The sequence below is a fragment of the Papilio machaon genome, chromosome 3, assembly GCF_912999745.1.
Source record: "Papilio machaon chromosome 3, ilPapMach1.1, whole genome shotgun sequence".
In the NCBI taxonomy this organism is placed as follows: Eukaryota; Metazoa; Arthropoda; class Insecta; order Lepidoptera; family Papilionidae; genus Papilio; species Papilio machaon.
In genome coordinates, this window is record NC_059988.1 from 9,080,238 (window position 1) to 9,102,892 (window position 22,655).

A 22,655-nucleotide genomic window follows, 5' to 3' on the forward strand; every position below is an offset into this window, starting at 1 on the left:
TAACAAATGCGAACAACTTATAAGCCATATTTTATGACGATAAGCTGAATTTTAAACAAAATGGTAAATATGTCACATTGGCTAGACATGAAATTTATAACTGTGTAATATTTCTTTAAGTTTATAAACACTTGTTGAATATAAATAGACACCAACGTTCAAGTGAAATAAAACTTTTGTCTTACCCACTCATACATATAGATATAATTCTTTCTTTTATCTAGCTGTCGCCTGTGACTCCGTAGAAAAAAACTTAATTAGTAGCCTATGTGTAATTCCAGATTACGTTCTATATTTGTGCCAAATTTCATCGAGATTCATTGAACCGTTATGAAGATATCTTTTAACAAACATCCATCTAAACTTTCGCATTTATAATATTAGTACGAGTAATAATATCATAAGGAGAAGTATTAAATAATGTAATATGTAAGTCAGGTTAAATTAAAGTATAAATATTTGTATTATCTAATACTTGTATATAACTATAATACTTACATAGTAGTAGTTTTGTATAGATTATAAGGTTTTAGGCAGATTATAACAGTTATGTAAAATTTAACGAATTACTTCATTCGTGTGAATATTATATACCGTGTTGTTAAAATAACGGTTTGAATGACTTTAATAATAACCTTTTACGGGGCAGTTGAAATTATTGGCATTTCAAATGTTTTTCACAAGTGTTGTGTTTATTTCTTTTGTTTTGTGTTTTGTTCTTATTGTATAAAGGATTATTATTATTAGTAAATATTTTCTAACATCGAAGTAACACAAAGACATCGAACAATTCCTTGGTTAGATGCAACCTAAGCTGAATTCCTAAAGCGGGGAAGTAATTAGTATCCATTGTCGGACGTTATCTGTGCATGTCGTACGGTGGGTACAAGTCCAGGCAATTGTTCTGTGCCGTGTTCGTGCATATGTGCTCTTTTTGGCTTTGCTAAACAATAGGAAGGTAGACTTAGCTATCCAAGCACTGTTGAACTTCGACATTCCTATTGTATTAACCAGTATATATTTTTGATAAGCCTGTTAAGGTTTCTACGAGTAAATAGTTTGCTTTTATATAAAGTTCAATCTTTTATATAAGAATATCTTTTCTACTTTTCCTTTTTTAAATTAATGGTTTACTCGAAGTAATTAATTAAAAATAATCTTAAGATTATGTAGTACACAACGTTATTCCTTAGAAGCAAAATCGTATTTGTTCAGAAATACCATTAGATCGTAAAATTTACTGATATATTTGATATTGTATTTAGTTATCGTTGATAATTCAGTTAATTTATATGTTATATAAGCGACATATGGATTCTTTGCTCCAAAAATGAATACCGGAATAACACACAAGTTGAGGTCCTCCGTTATAGAAAATGTTTGTCCGCCCTTTCACGGTCGGCCGACCGCATTATTCCGGACCCCTGGTGACGTAGACGACAGCTGCGCCCAACGTACACGACTCGCATTTATCTCGGTCTAACGCACGCGCTTTTATCTTACTTCTCTGTCCCACGTACAATATCTGCAGGATGCGTGCGCGCAGGGTGAACTGACTCGAATTGTATCGATTTTGTGACATTGTATTTGTATTATTATGCGCTTAATATTCGTAACGTTTTTTTTTCTTTTTTCGTTTTTGTTTATATACACCAGTATAGTTCTATTTTTGTTTTCTTAAATTGGTATGTCATTTGATCTTACTTCGTAAATTAATTAGCTACAGCTTATTTCTAATTTAACTTAAAACTATTTTAAGTTATATCACTGTTATTAAATTAGTTTAAACTATTATTGATAACACCAACTGTTATATTTTCATTTTGGTTGTTTTTCTACGTAGGTTATATTTTGTATATTACACTAGCTGTGCCCGCGACTCCATCAGCGCGGAATTTAAAAAAAACCTTAATAAGTAGCCTATGTGTTCTTCCAGACTAGGTTCTACGTTTGTGCCAAATTTCATCAAGATCCGCTCAGCCGTTCCGGAGATACCTTTAAACAAACATCCATCCATCTAAACATTGGCATTTATAATCTTAGTAAGATTAAATTTTATATTAGTTTGACAGCGCAAGAAAGTATGTAATAATTTTAACAAGGTGCTACTAATTTGCAGAGAAACTGACGTTCTTTTTTCTAATAAGAGATTAAATCAAATAATAGATCTATAGTATATTCAATTTACAAGCAAATTTAGCACTTTACTTAACGACGTAAGGTTGACAATTCAATAACTTGTTGGATCGTGCAACAAATCACAAATGCAGCAACTGGTAACCCTCCAACATCAGTGCAATAGCCACGTGTTCATAGTGTTCTCAGTTTTTATGTAATTTTTTTTTCAACAATCGCGTCCGATTTTTTGTTCGTTTCGTTTCCTTTTGAAGCATACGAAATGTTATATGGATGATAAAAAATGTTTTAGGATAACAAAGATTGAGTAATGCACTAAGGTCGATAGGTGAAAATAGTTTACTGAAATTTTTACTAATAAAACTTTGCAATTAAAAAAAATACTTTATTATTTTAATTGTTCTACATTTTAAGACAGCAGTATTCACTTAAAAGTAATGTAGTTAATACTCGTAATATAGAGTGTTAACATGTACTTAAAATAAAGTTGACATTTTAAGTTTATAAGAGAAGTGCGCAAACGAGCAGCGGGAACATCGATATGATCAACAATACCCATGGACATCCGCAACACCAGAGGAACTACTAAACTGTTTACCTGTTTACGTAGAAAAATCTTCCAATAACTAAACCAAAATCCTAATCAAATAGACAACAAAAACCGGTTCCTTACTAAAATAACGGAAGCGGTATCCATAGTACACTCCACAGTAATGGGTTCTTAATGTTGACGAGTAAATAAATTAGTGGCCACTAACTACTGTAACTTCTAAACGCATAAAAGAACCCGTTCGAAAGAGATGCTAAATGACCGCTTTGTTAGTAAACTATCTACCATAGAGTATGAATGAGTCATAGACAAAAAAAGACTATTGCATCTTTTAAAAAGTTTTCTTAAAGATAATAAAATTACGTCTATGAACACAGATTTTCGTTTAGTTTTTTTTATTTTAAGAATCAAGACCCAATAAGTATTGTTGCAATTATGGAAATTTTACTACAAAAAAAATATATATTTCAGACTTATTTGTAACTGTATACATAATATGTTTCAGTGATTATCTTTTACGTTCCTAGCTACGTTAAATTACGAATTAAAATTTGTTACATCGAAATAGACTTGGTTCAATATTGAAATGTTAGTTGAGATGAATCAATTTTATCAAGATCCCTAAATTAGTAACCAACAGACTAATTAACTAAGTTATTTAACGTCCACGCGAGAATTTACATCGGTCGTAACAATTACGTTTTATATTCACTTTGATAGACGTGTTTTATGTTCTTAGTTTATTTCTTTTAAAAGTAACGGCTTCCAAAGTCCGTTCGGGTTCATTGAGCTGTATATGGTTCTTTTTTGACTTTTTTTAAAAGTAAATACATTTGTACACACAAAAGGCAAAGGCAAAAGAGTCATGCAGCCAGTATCTTTTGTATATTTGATTTTAGGTTATAAATGATTTTTAATCTATTATTAGCTTTCAATAAAATTATAGCTTTTGTTTAAATTAATACTTGCACCAATTTTAAGTAACAAAACGCAATCAATGTTTTATATCGAAGTCGTCGTATTAGCAAATTCGATCACGTTTTAAAAAGAACTTACATATGTAGTGAGCACATGTGATCCGGTGTCGTCGCCACATGTCGCGCACTTGAGTCTACTTTTTGTAGCCCCAGCTATGGGAACCGATCTGTAGCGAGTTATAAACCATCGGTTCATCTCTCTCACTCAACTTGCATCTCTTGAGTTGTGTTTAATGAGTTATACAGCTTAGTTAGTGCTTACTCTAGTAGGATTTTTAATTACAAGCTAGCAATGATCTTGACATAATTTGCAGCACCTATAACAAATCAAAAAATAAAAGTGTTGATAATTAAATTATTTCATATAACATAAGTTAGTCAGAAACGAGATTTTTTTTTAATTTTTTAAAAGGCACTAATGTTCTCAGATGTCTCAATAAATACCTACCTAAGTTTCTTACCAAAATCTATGCCGTGGTTTTAGGAATGCATTGTATAAATTTACTTTTATTACTAAAAGCATTTAAGGTCGTATTTATTCTTGTGAATAGTCGATTTTAGATACATCACGATATCTTAATGAAATCTATATATTCCTTCCCATCGTATTATATTTTGGTACAAATAAAATTGTAAATTTAATCCACTATTACAACAAATACGAAGTCGGAATGATATTAAATTATAATTGAAAAGGTTTTATTAGAGGCTTAACGGGTGTAAGTAGGGTTGCCACCTCTTCGTGTTTGTCCAACATGCATGGTGCTATTTTGGGCCTGAGTTGTTTGGACTAGTTTGACATTTATGTCTGAGGTTCAAAATGAGTGGTGTAAAATAAGTCACTGGATTACATTCCTTCTGATAAAGATGTTGATCTTTTTTCGTTATCATTAATGAGTCAAAGGTTGACAAGATTGGCAGTAGTTTCATGGTTGCCAGTATTCATGTCTAAATTTATAAAGTTGGCAACCCTAGTTGGAAGGTATCGATTGTGTATATATGGAGGCTTCCCGTGGCTCCGGACACAGCGGGAACAAACAAAAATTTTTATATCCACCGCTTAGGGCCGTAGAATAAATATCTTAAATTAAGATTTATAACTCTTTAGGGTTGTGGGTGTATCACAGAACTGAATGACTTGTGTTCCTCGATGAAAATACATCAATAAATGCCTTTATAAGTTAGTTTTAACCGTAATGAATGTTTGGTTATTTGGAATTAATAATTCCTAATTATTGTAATTACTTAAGTAATAAGATGGTTTGATTAATCAAGTGGTAGATGCGTGCTCACATAGATTGATCGTTCTGTTAGTAATTATTAAATTTTCTGATAGAATTAATTTTTATTTTTTACATTGCCTTTTAAGTCATATTTATCGTTAAGAAGGCTTTATATTTAAGCTTTTATAAATCAAACATGTTTTATTATGCTTTTTTGATAGGTAAGACTCAATTTGGTACACTCAATGTCAATTTAAATGTAAAAAAACAACCGCATCGAGTGTAAAGCCTGACTGCATTAGCTGTCAATTTCGTAACCTCTAGTGATATTAACACGTCCCATGCCACTACATATTTTTGTATGAAAGAGAACTGGCCTGACGAGTGGCACCGAATATTACCACGACGGTTAGATGTTGAATTATTAATATATAATTTGTCACAAGTAAACTCACGTACAAAACTTAGTATACTTTAAAGTGTCGGTTTAAATTTCGAGATGTAAACGAATTTGTTACATATTTTTGTATGTGATTGTACATGTGTTAGTTGTGTGAACTAACCAAAATACCGAACTTGCCGAATTGAATGTTTACTTCTTATAAAAAAAAGTCAAAAGTCTATGTTTTTTGTTGAGTAAACAAAAATATTTGTCGCGTAGAAATATCAAAAGAAAAGTGAAATTAATAAAATTTTCACGTGTAAATGAATCTCTGAAAAAAAATTCCGTACGGAAGGAGTCACGGGCGACAGATACTTATGTAATAAACAAACCTATTATATTCATCAATAGTTTTAATGGCAATTGTATGCCATTCTAAATGTACGTAGTTTCAAGGACTAAGTTTGCGTGTTCGTTATTTGGAAATAATAACCTTGTGTCACGCTTTAAATAAAAAAAAACATGGCTTGGACATTTTAGATAAGAACTATCTTTGTACAATTATCCATTATTACAATGCTAAAACGAAATAAAGAGTTTTATGTAGATACTAGATGTCACTCGCGACCATCGTACGGAGTAAAAAACATAAAATTAATAAGTAGCACAATGTATTCTTCCAGACTATGTTCAACATTTGTATCAAATTTCACCAAGATCCGTTGAGCTTTTCTGGAGAAACCTTCTAACAAATATCCATTTAAACTTTCGAATTTATAGTAAAAAAAAACTTTGGATGCGACAAGACCATTTCGTTTTAATGCAATAATCATAAGGTGGTCTGCGGGGTTAGGCAGTAAAAAACTAAAAACGAAACGATCGATCGTTTCGTCTAAGCGATAGCGTCTCTCGTTTTTCCGTGTAAGGCTAGGCAGTAACAGACGACAGTCGCTTTCGTGCAGACGAAGGTGAATCGTCAAAAAAAACAAATTATTGTCTATACTTGACGATCAACATTGTGTCATTTGAATTTGACGTATAAAGGTCAAATATTCTCGCGGTAAAAATACAAAAGTTTAGTGAAGTGTTTGTGTTTCAATTTACGTTTTGTAAAATGAATTCTTAAAACGCAAGCAATGAGCAAATCGCCATAATGGTGGAATTTATGGAAAGGTACGTCAATAACGTATTTAAAATGGTAAACACCCCGCAGGGAAGAGTGAGGCGCCAGGAACTTTGCCAACTATTAAAGATGTTGCTGGGTAAGGCAGGTAGTGATCCTGACAAGTCTATGGAGCAATGGATCAAGGTTGGTTCTAATGTAATAATGATTGTAAACATAAAACAAGACATTCATTCTGAAGCATGTTTGTTATGCTGGCAGACACATCCTTTTTTATTTTACTTATTCTTTGCAAGTGCCCTTGCTATTGAATCATGTATTTAATAACAATAGTTTTGTAGTTGCCATTTTCCTAGCTACAAATATCACATTTCATCACCCGAACTTTATATTTTAGGACTACCAGTAGAGGAACAGTCAAATGAGGAGCCTCCAGTTGAGGAACCATCTATCCAAATACAAATTTTGGAGCAGATCACTGACAGTAATTTATTACAATCCTGTTATTTCATTTAGAAAACAGATATGCAAATCTATTCTTCAGTTGGTAACTGTATTAATAGAAAAATATTTAATTAGTACCTACCTCAATTTATTTGCCCATGTTTCTGTTTAATCATTTGGGTAAAATAAATTAACTAAAATCAATTGATACAATTTAATGTTTCGTTTTATCTTATTATATACAGTTTAAACATTAATATTTACTAACTTTATCATGATATTTCAGATGATGAACAAAATGATATATATGTTGCCTCCTCTTCAAGAGTATAGCTGCCCCATCATCAGTTCAAAGGAGAGGGAAATGGCATCCAGGACCCTCACTCACTGGCTTATTAATGTAATGCTTATGCTTTGAGATGCAGTCTCAAATGCAAAAACATGTAACATTTACATTGGTTTTGGTTGTAACTTGTGTAATTAATGTTTAAGTGAATATTGAAATAAAAAATAATTGTATATAAATAAAGTTTATTTTTAATTTGTAAAACATTCATCTTCATCATATTTCTTCTTAAAAATACACTTTTAGACATTATTGTGTGGGCTTCTTCAACCAAACTAAAAACTGCCAATAATTAGTCTATTCCTAACAGCCCGCCCCACAATCACATCCAGCCCGTTTTCAACAACAGTTGGTTGTGTAAGAGCAGTGGACAAAATTACTTCTTCATCATCTGTAGGAGTTCCTCTTGAATCTATGAGCATGTTATGCAGTACCACACATGCAATAACAATTTCTGTTGCATAATCAGGGTGATAATAAAGGATACGTTGACCTAACAAATATCAAAATCTATATTTAACCAAATGCCCTTTCTATGCAGTTTCGGGCCTTGACATGCACTCTAGTGTATTTCTCTCCTCTAGATCCTGGTTCTGCATTCAGAATAGGTGTCATAAGGTAGATCCTTTGAGGGTAACCACTGTCACCTAAAATGTTATAAGTAATTTAAAGTTACAAATAATATTTAACATAGAACATCACCTGTTAAATATTTTTCTACTAAAAATGCAATTACCCAACAACCAAACGGACTTGCCAGATAGTTGCAGAGCCTCCATATGGCTTTGCAGTCTGCTACTTGCCCAGATATGACTGTTGTGACTTGCACCACCAAACTTGGCATTAACATTAGTGATTCTGAGATCACTGTCACATACCTAAAATATTTAATTGAGATTAATCTTTAATTATCTTATAATTATTATAACAAACATAAAAAGGTTCATACCATTTGGACATTAAGAGAATGAAAGCCTTTTCTGTTATAAAAACAAAGTACATCTGCAGCTGGACGAACTATGGCCACATGGGTGCAATCAATGGCACCAATTACACCAGGAAAATTAAACTTAGTATAAAATCTGTAAAATAATATTTGTAAGTAGTTGTATGTGCTCAAGGTAATAAAATGACGGAAGTTATATATAGTAACCCCTACCCTTGCTTAATTTTAGTTCTTTGTGTGCTTGTTTGTGGGAATTGTATCCATTTATTTGAAATCTCATTCAGAGCTTTTGTCACCTCTCTGATACACCGACTTACACTTTTTTGATTCATATGTACCTCATTAGCAACACCTTTCTGATATGAACCCATGGCATAAAAGCTCAATGCTGTCAGCACCTAAAATATAATAATTGTGTCAGTATAAGACTCAAAGTGACTAAAGTTAACATTAATCATATTAAATACATAATCACCTTTTAACACACATATATAAAAAAAAAACATATATCATAAGAAATCAATTTACCTTAAGTTCCAGTGAAGTTGTTTTAGAACCTTTTAAACTGGTATTGTGCCTGAGCTCGTCACACGAGTGGAACTCTTCCTTATTCAGCCTGTAATGAGCTCTAAACTGCCACTCCGGAATTTTTTGGAGTAACCGTTCGCGATTCTTTAATCTTTGTAGAAGCATACGCTGCCGAGACATCTTTTTAGCTTCGGCATCTGCAGCTTCTAACATCAAGGCGGTCCACATGCGAGACATATCTATAATATGCCAAATCATAAATTGTTTACTTTATTCAACTAACAAATCATTTATAACATAATACCAAATTGATTTCTCACCTTAGAAGTTTTATTTAATATTTAATAATAGTTTAAGATATTTAACTAAAGTTGATTCGGTTGACTTCGCGGCAAAACGAGACACCTTTGTCGATCGTCTCAAAAACGAACGATCGTGTCGCTTTTAAAACGATTGGAAATGTCATTTCGTGTTACTGCCTAAGAATTTCAAAGGAATTGGTCGAAAAACGATAGACGATAGACGACGCTTCGTCTTTCGTCTTTCGTGCGTGTTACTGCCTACGGTTTTAACGCGTGACGTCAGACGTCAGTCTCTCAACCAATCACAATCGAACGACAGTCGCTTTCGTTTCGTTTTTGTTTTTTACTGCCTAACCCCGCTGGTCTGTACACGACGCAATATGGATTAGACAATAATAATGGTACCGACCTTCACAACTAGTTGTCGGTACCATAATTGTAGTTATTGTAATGTGAACCGATTTAATCCAATGCAGAAATCATGAAACCACTGTTCGAAATAAATGATTTGACTACTGTTTCACTTTATATGTGACATAGTAGCTTTTGTCCGCGACATTCGGTTGGAATGTTATTTAGTAATGTAGCTATCAAATGTCAAAAAAAATCGATCTAGTAGTATTTAAGTTTATTCCTCACATACAAAAAAACTTGAGAGGTGTGTTGGGACACCCGGATGGAACGAAGTTCCTTTCAATTAATTAGTGAAGGAACCAATGTTTATTCTATGCATAAAAAACTTAAGTCTTCACAAGAAGTACATTTTATTTCTATGAATTTTCGTTATATATTGTCACGAAGTTGCCATGGTGATATAGCAAAAAGTGTCGTGACAACTTTTCGTAAGAATTTTTTCCGTCTAGCCCCCTTTCACAACGCGCGATAAGGAACTTCGTTCCAAATACAAATCTTTCTTGTTTATAATACAAGTATAGATGTAAATGTAGGCAACACCTAAACAGGAAGAAAAAAAAAGAGGAAGCCAATCTAATTTTGTATGTGTTTCAGGAATATTAATCCATAAATGATGACACAGCATAATAGACAATTATGTGTGGATAATTTGCACGATATATTGATACGATCCTCAATCTTTTAAGAATTCTATAACGGCAAATATTCTTCCTTAGCTTCTTAACTCCTTAAACGGATTTCATTGAACTTTCCTTTTTATTACTACAAGCGTAAAAACGCGTAACGCGTTATATCGTGTCGAATCATTGCGATAAAATGTGTAATGCATGGAGAGTTCACATGTTAATAAACATCTTGTTCGATTCCCGCGCTTTTCTCTCTGATCTCATTTCCAGATTCTTAATTGGTGCAGTATGAACAAAATTGATTCATTGAATTTTATCGCGCTTAAGTTTTTGATACGTAAAATATTAATTTTTAAGTATCTGTGATAAATAAAATGTTTTACTACGATGGATGTAGATGATATTCAAATTTTTACATCAGGATTCAACATTTGGATGAATTTTTGTGTTCCTAAAAAGTTGTATTTGACATCTTACTAATATTATAAATGCGAATGTTTAGATGGGTGGATATTTGTTACGAGGTATCTCCAGAACGGCTGCATGGATCTCGATGAAATTTTGTATACATGTAGAACACAGTCTGGAAGAACATATATGCTACTAATTAAGTTTTTTTTAATTCCATGCGAACGGATTTGCAGGCGACAGCAAGTACACAAGCTGTTTTAATAGCCTTCGAAATAACGACCATCTAACCAGTCACAGAGTAAATAAAGATCGAGATTAATAGTCCTATTCTGTGCTCGTTCGATTTCAGCACGGCCTTAATAGACTCCCATTAATGGTCTATTAGGGTGATAGCAGTCTTAGACATTTGTTAGCATTCATATGTCTAGTCGCTTGCCCAATTGCCCGACTGTACTTCGCTTTGTGTTGAAATTAAATATGAACCACGATTCTAACGGATACAATTAATTAGAGAGTATATACAAGACTATCTAAATTCAATGATTATATTTCATTCACTCATTCATAATAGTTCATTCATTCATTATAGTTGATTGTCATGATAATAGTTGTCTTTAATTGTATTTAGATGATGTAGATTTTTCAGAGAATTGACTTTAAATAAATCCATAAAAATTAAAATAAAAGACCGAAAATATCTCTATAAATTCTATATCTTTAGAAACAGGAGATTTGTCTCCAATGTTCTTTTAAAAACATATAAGAATCTGAACTTATTTAAAAGTTCGTTACAAGTTGCATTTTCTCAGTTGTACAATAGAGGGCGTGATCTTTTGAGAGCTCATTGTGTACTCGATTGCGCTCATCTGATACTCCGTTAATGCTAAGACCACTAATTACATCTCATTACGCTATATATACCAATATATCTAATATATTACCAGCTTTGTTAGTATGCCACAAGGAAATTAGAAAAGGTAATCTTCAATCATTTGTTGTACCATTTCATTGAATAGCTGAAAGAAAATGTATTAATTTGAAATAATAATTTTAAAAATATTATAAAAAAGTATTTATCTACATATTCATGGTATAAATACGCTTAAGTTTCGATATGAATTTTAATAACTTCTATTTTACTATTAGATTTCATTTCCCAAGAGCTTTCCTCGCGTTGACATCTATTTGTCTCTTGCATTCACCTGCTCTATAAATGCAATTTATATAGGCTCGTTGAACGGTCACCGCTATACGGATTTGCATAGGAAAGTTTCACAGACTATTATAAAGAGATGTGGACTGAGTGGCTAACTGTACCCTTATCTCTTAAGTTATTTATATATTAGTTGTCGGCCGCGACTCCGTCCATGCGGAATTAAAAAAATCTTAATTAGTAGCCTATGTATTCTTTCGGACTATGGTCTATCTATATATCAAATTTTATCGAGATCCATCCATCCATCCATCTAAACTAAACATTCGCATTTATAATATTAGTAAGATATAAGGTTTATTTGAATTTTGTAGGGAATCGATGTTCTATCAAATTTAAAAATTATTTTTTGATCTTTAATAAATCATTCTAAAATTACGTTATAAATATAAATTTCGTCTGTAATCCTTTTCTGTATATATGACCGTTTCATTATGTGTAGTATGTCCGGCGTGGACCCGTTTATATACGTCGTCGGTTCATTAGAATGGCATTAGTCAGACCTCAAGGTGTTGTAAATTGCTCTACTCGTTTATCCAAGCCCACGCTCAGGTCAGCAACGCCCTACGTTATGATAGTTTCACAGGAAGAACAGTATGGCAGAGCAGTAGGATAGTGCAGTATGTCAACTTGCTGGCTTAATAGTGTCTGCTACTCTGTCTCACTATTCTACCCTCGTATGAAACTTGTTACTGCAACTTGTACTGGATAATCATGGGACTGGATGAGTCAGCACGGTAGCCTAAATTACAGGTTACGTTCAAAAATGCAGAAACATGCGATGTTTTTGGTAGAGATTTGTACATTGTAAATTATAGACTGTGTTCATATTTGTTGGAGATAAAACTTTGTGTTGTTAGGTTTAATAAATTAAATAGTTAAATAGTTTTTGCTTAGAATAAATATGAAATTTACAAAATGTGATAAAGTTTAAGCGATAAGTACGATTACAAAATGTTCTATTTCGTATCGCCGTATTGTGATGTCATGAGTAAATCAGGAATAGTTAACACAGAAATATTTCTTTTTAATTAATTTATGCAATATATTTTTAATTTTTTAATTATACTTAAATTAAATTTTTACATATGTTAAGTTATTAAACTGATAATAAGATAATTTATAAAAACTTTTCTTTATATTGTAATATATAAATTGGAATTTATCATAAAAACAAATCAAAATGCAATGCTTTCAAATAGTGAATGAGACCGTTCTATTGGCCAACAGTTACCAACTCGTTCTGTTTAATGTTCGCTGACACTTTAAATTAAGATTGAATGTCCCGTCTCATAAATTCTAATCGTTTTACGCTTTTATTACGTTGTTATACGACTTCTCCGTTTGAAAATCTAGTATTTGCTCTAGCCAATTATGTGTTAGTAGAAGTTATACGGACGAGTATTCTATAAAGATGGAGGCTAACTTCATTAGTATGTTAAAGATATTGCTACAGCTAATTTTTCTAAATAATTTGTCGCATATTATCAGTATATTGTGCAGAATCTTTAATCTAATATTAAGTTACTAATATTATAAATGCGAAAGTTTAGATGGATGGATGGATGTATCTCCGGAACGGCTCAAAGGATATTGATGAAATTTGGTACATTTGTAGAACAATTTCTGGAAGAAGACATAGTCTTTCTTTCGAATTAGTACGTATACTACTTTAAACAGTATATTACTAGAGTAATACAGGATGTGTAAAAATTATGTAGATTTTTATATGACTGCAGAAAAATTTTTCTTCTACGTAAATTGTTTTTTTTTTACTTATTCAAATATTATTTCAATAAACCCAAGCGATGTTTGGGACAAGTACTTGACCTAATGTACAGTTAATACATATCTCTAAAATGATCATTAACTGTTAATATTTGGTTAAATTCACACAACACACTTAAGCAGTTTGAATTGACGACCCGCAAACCTGTACCCATATAAGGTGGGACATAATCCAGATCTCACTACACCGACAATTAAAAATAAATTCGATGAGTCTTACGTAAAAGTGGTAACTCGGATTTTAAGAAAAAATATTTTTTGTGCTTTGATTGTTAAGATATTTTTGTTCTTAATTCTTAATTTGAGTTTTTTTTTAAATTGTGTGATTTTGACTGGATTATCTTAGCTGTGTTATTATAGGACATTTTTAAATGTGTTTTGAAAAATTGCGTTTTTTTGTGTTATGTCCATATGCATAGGAGCCGCCGAAATATGGTAATGAGAACAGATCAGCTTCACATGTAGAGTTGTTTACGTTAAATGTAATGTTTCGAGGTGATGACCAATTAATTTGTTATTGAGGTCTTTCTCAGACTTTCTATAAACTATACATTTATTTTTTATCAACATACGAACAGCTTAAATTGTATATTACAGGACAAAACACCAACTCTATTTCGAATTGGCGTTCTGCAAATTAATTTTAGTCTGCGGCCCAAGAATAATAATAATTTATTTGAATAAAAACACATATATAGTTACATGAGTTGTTGGAGCATACTTTTTTAAGTATATATTTGTGCAAGATGTTCCAGCATACATACATTTTTTTACAATATAATATACCTTACAAATAAACAAGAAGTTTTGACCATTACCAAATTATATTGCGTATGCTTGTACATACATCGACTACTAACTTAATTGAGAACACCTACTGCATGTAGGTAGTTGAAATAAACCGTTAATTACTTCTGAGTAAAACGACCAGCATTACAAACAGGTATGAGTGTTTATTTTTACTCTGCTATCGAAATCTTCGATTATTTGGTACTTTGATTTTTAACGTTACTAATAAAATGTAGTGCTTGAAGACCAATAAAATTTTATGTTGTTAATAATTTAAAAAACGGTATAGTTGTATTGAAATATTCGAATTTCAGTTATTACAGTACAAAGACAATATAAAAAGTGATTAATATCGTACTGTTATCTCTAATTAATTTGAAAATTCATACATCAAGAAGAAAGTCTTTCCCTTGCCACAAACACTTAAGTCTAGCACTTAAATGCGGATTAAAATAAGTACACCACATAAGGGCAATGGTTGTAACACGTCGGGCGGGCTATTATCTGCCAGAACAATGGTGGCATCGCCGCACCAATGCCATATACAGCAGTGCCATGAGTTAGTTAACACAGCCGTTCAACCTAGGGATGCGCCCGTAGAAAACTAACCTTATTACGATCTATTAGAATTGTTGGTAAGAGATAAGGCGTGGATGAAGATTTTTTGCTCTTCTTATCATGATGTTTTTTTTTTTGGAAATCAAAACGATATCAATGCTAATTTAATTTATTGTTTTATGTACTCAACAGTTATTTAAAATATTTTGCTCAAAGTTTCGTCCATAACAGATACTCACAGGAAGATATTTTGTTGCTTTAGACTGTATTAATCGATTTAAGCGTATTCAATGAAAAGGTATATAATGAAATATTATTTAAATGATTCTCAGAACACAAATAAAAGAAACATGATCTTTCGACGAAGAATTGTTCAATTTAAAGGTCGTCGTACACGGACAGCTACAAGCTTTCTGCATGTTGACGGCATTTGTCGACGTTAAAAAATACTGCTTCTATCGATTAGAGGTGTAAGAATAATTTATTTCGAATAACGTTTACACAATATAGATAATGTAACAAGTTTGCTGTCTTTTTTTTACAACAAAAAAATCAAAAAATGTAGGCAGTCATGAAATTCGAATTGCTCGGCGATGTTTTAACTTATCCGTGTATGGTAAGACTTGCGAGGCGATGTTTCGATATGCATTGTGTGTTCAGACGACTATATTAATGAATTATACATCAATTCATCACGGGACAATGGCTTGAGATGCTGTGTCACAGGAACATTGTACTCATTACTATAATGAAACTGTAAGAGATTGATGGTAAACCAGAATGGCCGGACAAGATCTAAAGACACGAAAATACAAGGAAGAGTTTGTTGAATTGTATTTGACTTTAACTTGAAGAGACAGTCACATTAAAACATGTTTTCATTTCAATTCTTGAAAGCTGAAAAGATATTGTATTATGTTTTTATGTTTATATTTTTAGCAGTGAACATTCATCATAAATATTGAACGAATCCTTTATAACCTAACTTAATAAGTAGCTTATGTGTTCTTCCAGACTATGTTCTACATCTGTGCAAAATTTCATCAAGATCCGTTCATCCGTTCTGAAGATACCTTCAAACAAACATCCATCCATACATCTAAACTTTCGCATTTATAATATTAGTAAGATTTCATAGCGATTATCTTTTCAGAAAAATGAGGTTGAAAACAATATTAAAATTGTTCATTAATTGTGAGAATTGTATTTACGTATGCAAGGTATAATTTTAATAAATATGTGAAAGTTGCGAAGTAATCGGTGATCTGCAACATGGGGAGTAAATTAAAAGTTATAAGATTGCATGTTCTACTTGGTTTCATTGATGGAAACCTGCAGTTAAATGTTGAGTGAAATAATGTATCAGATATCAAGATACTATTACTTTTTGTAGCGTTCAGATACGATTTAATATAAGAAAACTATACTAAGGAATTGTCTAAGTAATCATTAAATGCAGAAGTATAAGTACAGTTTTACAGTGGTAGATCCCGCAACAACAATATTTGTTGGGTGCACGAATTGGCCGGGTCTACCGGTGCAATACCACGACCACACAGAAGACAGGCGTGAAGTGGAAGCAATTCCGCGTTTCGTCTGATGAGTGTGGTACCGGAGGCCTAATTTTAGTCCTCTTTCCTTTCCCACCCTTTTCTTATTAGGAAAGGATGGGAAGGGGAAGTGTATTTGGCGGAGGAGGGGACGCATAGGAAAGAGAAATATCCTCTTTCTGTGCGTCCTCTTCTCCGTTGATTAAAGGTAGGCAGCGCATCTGCATTTGCGGATGTCTATGAGCAACGGTCGCCTCGCTATTGCGGCGAATCCAGCTGGCCGTTTGCTCGTTTGCCACCTTATGATATAAAAAAAGATGACAATGTCAAGAGATGTAATGTATCAAAGTTAAAAGGACTCAAAGAAGTCTAATTCCACGTTCACAAAACTCATTAATGTAGCGAGTACGCGTGTCGAGCATTTGTTGTCGGTCTGGTAATGAGCGTGTTCGCTTGAAAAGACTTGTATTCACTATTCCTTGTATCTATATTTGTTCCGCGAAGTAACGGTTCTATCACTTTAGTGATATGCAACGACCGAGTATCTATCGACCTACGGCTACGGGATTATAGTTCATTACAGAAGTTTCTATAGACGAGAATTTGTCTAGTGGAAGTTTTCTTTATATAAAACTTAGTACTAATGATTCGTTTTAAACTTACACAGAACATTGCAATGTCGTAATGGACGTACATTTATTAAATGTAGAATCAGATCGAGTAACATCGAGTAACAATCTAAGATCGTTCTTAGATCTACGGAAAAGAGACACTGACTGTATTATATCAAAAATGCAGTTTTACAATGTAATATTAAACACGTGTTTTAACATGGTTATAAAAGGGTATGTTATTATCTTAAATATGTATTATCAAAACTGCTAATAGTACTAAGTATGTACTTTATTATTTTGTCAAGATCGCATTTCGGAGTCCTAGGTATAAGCACTATTCAATATGATTTCTGATAACCTTTTATATTGAAGTTGACATAATGTTTTATCAAAATGTTATTGAAATATTGTCTCAGTTTTTTATGGTTATGCATTCGATGCTTCTGGTACTAAGTACAGCTTTTACTTAGAAGTTCAACGCCTACTAAAGCGATGGAAGAGAATTACTTGTGGGATTCTATATCGTAAGTATGGCTTTACTGATGTTCGTATGTAGCTTTTATAAGCTATACTTTCCATCCATGGTAATTCTTTCGGCGAATTCTATGTTCGTTTTCACAATACGTTCGTCAGTGTCCATCATCTGTCGAGCGAGAGTAATTAGACGTCATCAGCCTTCAACAGAAGACTGGCTATTCTATTTTAGCCTTTGTTCTGATAGCAATAAGGTACTATACAAGGTGTAAGTTGAACATTAATCATCTTTGTAACTGTTCCTCCTGGGACTTGTTTCCGCTAAGTATCTTTTTCATCTCGTCGGCGAATTCTCTTCGCTAACTGTCGATGTAGTTAAAAAGTTTTCTCATTTGTACATTACTTGGATTTTTTATATAATTTTGTGTACCGTTATAATGTTTCCTTCATTTATTTTTTATTAAAATTTGTCAGACGCTATTATTGTGATGCAATTTTGTTTTAGCATCATCAAATGGAATTTCCAGCCATTGCTTCTCAAACTTTCGACGTTAAATTTGATTGTCACAGGTCAAAACATTAGGGATGAGCGAGAGAGATGATGTTTGAGCTAGAGAGCATTATCCCGAGATCAAAGGCGTGCTTAGCGGATACGACAATAGTGGGCATCCGCAATTACTGCTATGATTTGAGGCCCCCACCGCCCGTCGAGTGGGTCGCGGCATCGTACCTGCTCTCAATATTGCTCAATAGACAATACTAACACATATTATATTAATATATGAAAGGGACAGATATATTAAAATATTAAAACATAATTTTTAGATACGTAATTTCACATCCATAGATTTGGAATAACTTTACTTCTCCAAAATGGTAGTGAAGATAACTCGTAAATGTAATGAAATTAAAAATTTTAATCTGTGGTCTGTGGATTACAAATAAGGTTGAATATTGGCAAATCTATATTCTAATATCAATTATTGTAATATAATTCTAGTTAAAGATACAAGTAATTAATGAAGGAAATAGAGAGAAAAAGATTTTTAGCAAGCCTTTGAAATAAAAATGTCTTAAACAAAGCACCTTAGAGTTCAAATTAATTGGTATCGAGTTATGTGGAAACATTTACCGTTTGCTTTTAATTTTTGATCTTTAACAAATGTCTCAGATCTAAATCTTTGTAACTAATTGTGTAGTGTTTATTCAAAGATAACAAACGACATAGACAAATAGTATGAGACGTCAATTTAAAGCGCAGCGGAGGCGGTCCAGGCAATTAATATGCGCTAATGAAACGCTAGGATAGAAGTAGTTTAGAAAGGGTGACCAGAGGGCCTAGCACGAATTTTCGTGAGAACGTTTTCGTATAGTCATAGACAAAATTTGTATCCAAATTTGTATCGGGCGTAAACTCTAAAATGTCTTACACAAATTTTGTCATATTTTGTAAGACGCGTTTATTAAGACGCATGTCGCAATATTCGTGCTAGGCCTTCTGGTAACCAATAAGAACCCAGAATAAGAATTCAACTGCAAGCAAATCCTGCGCAAATATGAGACATAGCTGTATTTTTAAAGCGAAAAAAGATTATGGCATGATATTTCAATGACCTTTTAGTAGTCTCTTGATAAAATATAGAAATAATATGTATGGGTTAAATAGGTATAGACTGAAAAGGATATTGACCCGGTGGGCATAAGTCAAATTATAATAACTCACTAGCGTCCTTCTGTCAATGTCAAAATGTTTCACAAGGTCGTAACACTTCAAAACCTTGTTTGACTTTACAAGACGTACTTATTTGTATTTTAAAGAACTCTAACAATTGATAAAACAGTCCATATACATTTGATAATTCATCATCAATTTGTTACTAAAAATATGCTTGAATAGTTTTGAAATTAGAGCGTCGGTGGCTCAGGAGTTAAGCACTTGACTTGAAATCTGCAGGTCCTGGGTTCGAATCGCGCCATGTACCAATGTGTTTGTCGATTCTCGATTTACATATGTACATTTATCCGACGTTCTTACGGTAAAAGAAAATATCGTGATGCAACCTACACATATCTGAGAAGAAATTCAATGATATGTGTGAAGTCAACCAACCCGGATTAGGCCAGCGTTGTTGACTATGGCCTAGTCACCCCTAACTTGGGGTAGGCTCCGAGCACCTCAGTGGAGACGTATAGTGAACTGATGATGATGAATTTTGAAATTTAAAGATACATCGTTTATCTATGTATCTATTCTGCAATATTAGCTACTATCTATTCACTTACGTTATCATACATATAATTAAAGAATCATACCATTCTTGTTAATGCCGCCCACGCTGGCCAATGGCCACTGCAAGTACCTCAAATGATTGAATAACGGTTTCTCAGCGGATCGACTCGTCACATATCCGTCCGAATACGAAATCCATTTCCTGTTTATATTTCAAAATAAATCATTTTTCATTTAAAAACTTTCACATGTACAGAATTTTAACATGCAATGTTTGTTACATATATCTTTTTCATTTATTATTTTGCTGAATTTAGTTATTTCGAACCTTGTTTCTAAGTATTTGTATCTTGCAATTCCTCTAAAAAATTTACATTAGTTTGTATTTTGCATTCGAAGACCACACAAATAACAAATTGATAACAAATGAATCATAAATCATTCAAATATTTCATTAAAATAATGATTCAACGTACCAGTGAGTGAAATATGATAATTTCATTATCGGAAATGTCATTAAAGTAGAACAACTACTATTTAATGTTACTGATAAATGTGTAAACATTCACTTCATTCAAATTGACATGTTTGACAATTTTACGATAACGCGAGTACGGCGTATGAATCATCAAATATGGACGCAAAGAGAACTTTACTAGTACAGATTTTAAGATGTTTGGATTATAGTTAACTAGCTTTTATCGGCAACTACGTCCGCGAAAAATTAAAAAAATAAGCTTAGTAAGTAGCCTATGTGTTCTTCTAGACTGTGTTCATCATATCTGTTCAGCCAATCTGTGCCAAATTTAATCGCGATCCATGCAGCTGTTCTGGATATACCTTCTAACATTCATCCATCCATCCAAAGATTCACATTAAAATATTAGTAAAAAAAAAAAGGTAATAGTAGTTTCGGTCGTTTTTAAAATAGGTCTCGTCGATATTGCAAACGATTCGTTAGTGAGCAAAATGATAGATGAAAACTTTTCTTATTTATTATCCCATTAAAGTAATTAAACGTAATTTCTGGTTCTCCCACGAGCTGGTCAAAGGTGATAGATAATATGTGACCAAATAACACCGATATGCCACCAAACTAACTGACCCTAAAATATCCAATCATCCCAAGTTTCTCTTTTATAACATCAAAAGACCGATACGGAATTAAAATTCTTTGCAAATAAAGCCACGATCATCTGACAAATAAAGTTACATTCACCGTGAAATCTTTAATTGTATCTATCAATTGATTGTTATTCCTCTTCAAAGTTATATGAGCGATTGTCACGCGATTTTATGTAAAATACGAGTGGATGTCAAAAATTTTGATGTCAGAAGCATAGAAAATATGTTTTAAATGCGTGCAACTGCAACATAATATAGGTATTATGCATATAAATAGTGAAGGTTGCGTTTCTATTTGTTTTTAGTTTACACTTTGAAATCTTACTAGTCTTACTAATATTATAAATGCGATGCGATGGATGGATGGATTTTTGTTTGAAGGTATCTCTGGAAACGACTCAACGGATTTTGATGAAATTTGGCACAAGTGTAGAACATAGTCTGGAAGAAGACATAGGCTACTTATTAAGTTTTTTTTTTAATCCGCGCGGATGGAGTCGCGGGCGACAGCTAGTATTTGCATAATTTGTAAAAAAATCTTTGATTATGGAATGCGTTGTCATCATTGTCGGTTTGAGTAAATAACTCTACGTACTTTTTTCCCAGGATTATAAATTTGGGGAACTTGTCCCGACTTGTCGTAGCTATCAGTAGGCAAACATATGATATGTAAGTAGCTATTTCGCGGAAGTACGCGAGTTGTTGGCGATTTTATTTTCGGGTTATTTTTATTATTATCAAACTGTTTTCCCACGGTCGGGCTATCGTACCGCATCCGCGCCGCGCCACTCCGGTCATTCGACCATTTTTTTGCATACATGTTTTCCTGTCAAAAACACCTAAACTGTACACTATATTGCATAAAAATCGTTCTAATTATACACATTTTCAAACACAAGTCACACATTGTAAAATAATTTAAGCAAGTGCGATAAGTTTCGACAAAACCTGTCCTGTCTATTAATGCTCTGTGATATTTTTTTCTTAGTTCAAACAGTATGAAATTATTAAATAACTTACAGATAATTATTCTACAGATACATTATAATGGATTTAAAACACTTGAGTTTTAATACAATAATTTTATAGTCATACAGACTCAAAATAAATTCTGGTGAAAAATAAAATAACTGAATTGTCTAGCTAAAGCGTTACTCATTTCGTTGAGTAAGTAATATAATCGTGGGATATATTTTTTTTACTTTAGAATTTAATTGTAATTAAATCATATTTCTAAAAAATATGTAAATTTATGGAAATTGACAAAAAGTGGCCATTACAAACACACAACCTAATTACTACATTTTACTATAAAATTCTATGGTTCGCAATAGGTATAGGATGAATCTACAAAGATTCGGAATTCAGTTTTTGAGTTTTTGTAACGGTAATATGTTAAGGACCGTCTGATAACATAAAAATATTGAATCCCCTTGCTTTATAATCTTACAATCGAGATATCGAAATATAGAATCGATTATCGAGTTGATATCAAGTCCATAATAACATTAATGAGCGGCGAGTCCGTTAGTACCACGGCTCGGGTTTCAAAACCGGTAAACATTCATCTCACGGGGCCCGCTTTCCCTCTGGCGATCGGTTGGCAAAAACAAAAGGGGCGCCCAATATGGCGGTGTAGACGGTTTTTGTTGTCCTCTGTTCGATTCCATGTTCCGAGTAGTGTTGCCAGATCGACTCATGTACTGCGGAAGTCCTGCACATCGAATACTGATGAATCTGCCTGTCTGTAACTTTTACGAAATACTATACAATTTCGGAATATACAAATTTGAATCTGTTGTGTAGACTTACATATTGCTAAAACTAACAATAGTTAACTTGCTTCCGCTAGAATCGATGTCGCCCAACTAGCTGTCGCCCGCGACTCAATCCGCGCGGAATTAAG

The 22,655-nt window shown here is 32.8% G+C and overlaps 2 protein-coding genes and 1 long non-coding RNA gene across 8 annotated transcripts in view; 2 read left to right on the plus strand and 1 right to left on the minus strand.

Moving 5' to 3' along the window:
* The window catches only part of LOC106711415 (neurogenic locus Notch protein), a 115,601-nt gene that overhangs the window by 19,116 nt on the left and 73,830 nt on the right, over positions 1 to 22,655 (plus strand). The window lies entirely within an intron of this gene.
* Positions 6,115 to 7,368, plus strand: LOC123723520. 3 transcript variants are annotated; one of them, XR_006756776.1, is made up of 3 exons: positions 6,115 to 6,577; positions 6,789 to 6,938; positions 7,122 to 7,368. It is a non-coding gene; the product is annotated as an uncharacterized LOC123723520 (long non-coding RNA). The 3 variants fall into 3 exon arrangements; XR_006756777.1 differs by having other exon boundaries at positions 6,789 to 6,934; XR_006756775.1 differs by having other exon boundaries at positions 6,789 to 6,875.
* On the minus strand, positions 7,664 to 9,313 carry LOC123723519 (putative nuclease HARBI1). 3 transcript variants are annotated; one of them, XM_045686472.1, is made up of 6 exons: positions 8,976 to 9,313; positions 8,656 to 8,894; positions 8,341 to 8,525; positions 8,131 to 8,263; positions 7,918 to 8,059; positions 7,664 to 7,828 (listed from the first exon to the last, which is right to left on the minus strand). In XM_045686472.1, the coding sequence occupies exons 2-6, from the start codon at positions 8,890 to 8,892 to the stop codon at positions 7,698 to 7,700; spliced, it is 828 nt and encodes a 275-aa protein (XP_045542428.1). In that variant the 5' UTR covers positions 8,893 to 8,894; positions 8,976 to 9,313; the 3' UTR covers positions 7,664 to 7,697. The 3 variants fall into 3 exon arrangements, with proteins under 3 accessions (XP_045542428.1, XP_045542429.1, XP_045542427.1); XM_045686473.1 differs by lacking the exon at positions 8,976 to 9,313 and having other exon boundaries at positions 7,939 to 8,059; positions 8,656 to 8,969; XM_045686471.1 differs by lacking the exon at positions 8,976 to 9,313 and having other exon boundaries at positions 8,656 to 8,969.

Coding starts and splice junctions, on each gene's coding strand:
- LOC123723519 (XM_045686471.1), bottom strand. CDS start 8,913: ATGATTTGGCATATTATAGATATGTCTCGCATGTGGACCGCCTTGATG. Junction 8,526..8,655: donor CAACTTCACTGGAACTTAAG/GTAAATTGATTT, acceptor ATTATATTTTAG/GTGCTGACAGCATTGAGCTT. Junction 8,060..8,130: donor ATTCTCTTAATGTCCAAATG/GTATGAACCTTT, acceptor TAAATATTTTAG/GTATGTGACAGTGATCTCAG.